The sequence below is a fragment of the Echinops telfairi genome, unplaced genomic scaffold, assembly GCF_000313985.2.
Source record: "Echinops telfairi isolate 266 unplaced genomic scaffold, ASM31398v2 ScPeMD7_7475;HRSCAF=8513, whole genome shotgun sequence".
In the NCBI taxonomy this organism is placed as follows: Eukaryota; Metazoa; Chordata; class Mammalia; order Afrosoricida; family Tenrecidae; genus Echinops; species Echinops telfairi.
In genome coordinates this window covers 10,464,265-10,466,506 of record NW_022111379.1, presented here as the reverse complement: position 1 = coordinate 10,466,506, position 2,242 = coordinate 10,464,265, and the positions used below count along the sequence as shown (strand labels likewise).

The 2,242-nt window shown below is 68.3% G+C and overlaps 1 protein-coding gene across 1 annotated transcript in view; it reads left to right on the top strand.

The window, feature by feature from the left end:
- CSPG4 (chondroitin sulfate proteoglycan 4) overlaps nucleotides 1-2,010 on the top strand; it is a 37,624-nt gene extending 35,614 nt beyond the window's left edge. Inside the window, exon 9 of the mRNA XM_045285671.1 lies at nucleotides 53-2,010. Within this exon, the coding sequence (XP_045141606.1) occupies nucleotides 53-1,920 (1,868 nt within the window). The 3' untranslated portion in view covers nucleotides 1,921-2,010. The remainder of the gene's footprint in view (nucleotides 1-52) is intronic.
- The last annotated feature ends 232 nt before the right edge of the window (nucleotides 2,011-2,242 follow it).

Here is a 2,242-nt window from a genome sequence, read left to right as displayed (position 1 = left end):
CCCTGAAGTCCCACCCTGAGATTGCCACAACCCTGCCTTGGGGTCCACGGACCAGCCCTGGCGGACTGGACGCTCACAGCTTATATCCTACTGCCAGGTCTCTGGGTCCCTGAGGGCCAGCGAGCCGAGATCACGGTGACCCACCTGGATGCCTCCAACCTGCTGGCCAGCGTGCCACCGCCCCAGCGCCATGTACATGATGTGCTCTTCCGGGTCACGCAGTTCCCCACCCGGGGTCAGCTGCTGGTGTCCGGGGAGCCCCTTCACGCCGGGGAGCCCCACTTCCTGCAGTCCCAGCTGTCCCAGGGGCAGCTGGCATACGCCCACGGCGGAGGGGGCTCCCAGCAGGACAGCTTCCGCTTCCGCGCCCACCTCCAGGGGCCGGCGGGGGCCTCGGTGGCAGGGCCACAAACCTCTGAGGCCTTTGTCATCATGGTGCACGACGTGAATGAGCGGCCCCCCCAGCCGCAGGCCTCTGCCCCACTCCGGCTCACCCGAGGGTCCCGGGCCCCCGTCTCCCGGGCGCAGCTGAGCGTGGTGGACCCAGACTCGGCCCCAGGGGAGATCGAGTACAAGGTGCTGCGGACACCCCACAACGGCTTCCTGAGCCTGGAGGGTGGAGGCTCGGGACCCGTGACCCGCTTCACCCAGGCTGATGTGGATGCCGGCCGGCTGGCTTTAGTGGCCAATGGGAGCAGTGTGGCCGGCATCTTCCAGCTGAGCGTGTCTGACGGGGCCAGCCCGCCCCTGGCCATGTCCCTGGCCATGGACATCCTGCCGTCCAACGTGGAGGTGCAGCTGCGGGCGCCCCTGGAGGTGCCCCAAGCCACAGGCCGGGCCTTGCTGAGCCGGCAGCAGCTCCGGGTAGTCTCCGATCGGGAGGAGCCCGACGCGGCCTACCGCCTCACCCAAGGCCCCCAGTACGGGCACCTTCTGGTGGGCGGGCAGCCTGCCTCTGCCTTCAGCCAGGTCCAGGTGGACCAAGGTCAGGTGGTCTTTGCTTTTACCAACCTCTCCTCTGCTCAAGACTGCTTCAGCATCCTGGCGCTAGCCCGGGGCGCCAATGCCTCAGCCACTGTCAATGTCACCGTCAGGGCTCTGCTGCATGTCTGGGCAGGCGGGCCGTGGCCCCAGGGCGCTACCCTGCGCCTGGACCCTGCCATCCTGGATGCCAGCGAGCTGGCCAAGCTCACGGGCAGCGTGCCCCGCTTCCGGCTCCTGGCGGGCCCCCAACATGGCCGTGTGGTCCGCCTGCCCCGGGCCAGGACAGAGCCCCGGAGCGGCCAGCTAGTGGAGCAGTTCACGCAGCAGGACCTGGAGGCTGGCAGGCTGGGGCTGGTGGTGGGCAGGCCGCCCGGCCCTGCAGGCGACAGCCTCACTCTGGAGGTATGGGCACAGGGGGTCCCACCAGCGGTGGCCTCACTGGACTTTACCACGGAGCCTTACAACGCAGCCCGGTCCTACGGCGTGGCCCTGCTCAGTCTGCCCGAGGCTGCACGGACAGAAGCGGAGATGCCTGAGAGCAGCAGCCCGACCCTGGCAACAGACCTGGCAGCGGCCAGCCCCATCCCCACTGTGTCCAGGGGGGGCTTGCTGGGCTTCCTGGAGGCCAACATGTTCAGCGTCATCATCCCGGTGTGCCTGGTCCTGCTACTCCTGGCCCTCATTCTTCCCCTGCTCTTCTACCTCCGCAAACGCAACAAGACGGGCAAGCACGACGTCCAGGTCTTGGCCGCCAAGCCCCGCAACGGCCTGGCCGGGGACACTGAGACCTTCCGCAAGGTAGAGCCCGGCCAGGCCATCCCGCTGACCGCTGTCCCTGGCCAGGGGCCCCCACCGGGCAGCCAGCCTGACCCAGAGCTGCTGCAGTTCTGCCGGACACCCAATCCTGCCCTCAAAAATGGCCAGTACTGGGTGTGACGCTGACCAGGCCGGGGACAAGCGTGCCCGGGCCCTGCTGCTTCCTGGCTCCCGGCACAGAGAGAGACCCGGAGCTGCTAGGCGTGGAGGGTGCCGGTGGGGTGGGGGTGGGGGCAGTCCCGGAGTCCTGGATGGAGGGAAGAGCTGGGGTCTCCCCCAGCCCGCCCGTGTGTGAAGAACTGTGAGGGGGCCGAGGCAGGCAGCAGGCTGGGATGGCCCCTGCCCTGAAGTTTTCAAGCTGTCAGACCAGGGCTGGGGTCTTGGAGGGCGGGGAGCACCTGTAGGCTGCCAAGAAGGCAAGGAGAAAGTGCTTAAGGGAGGG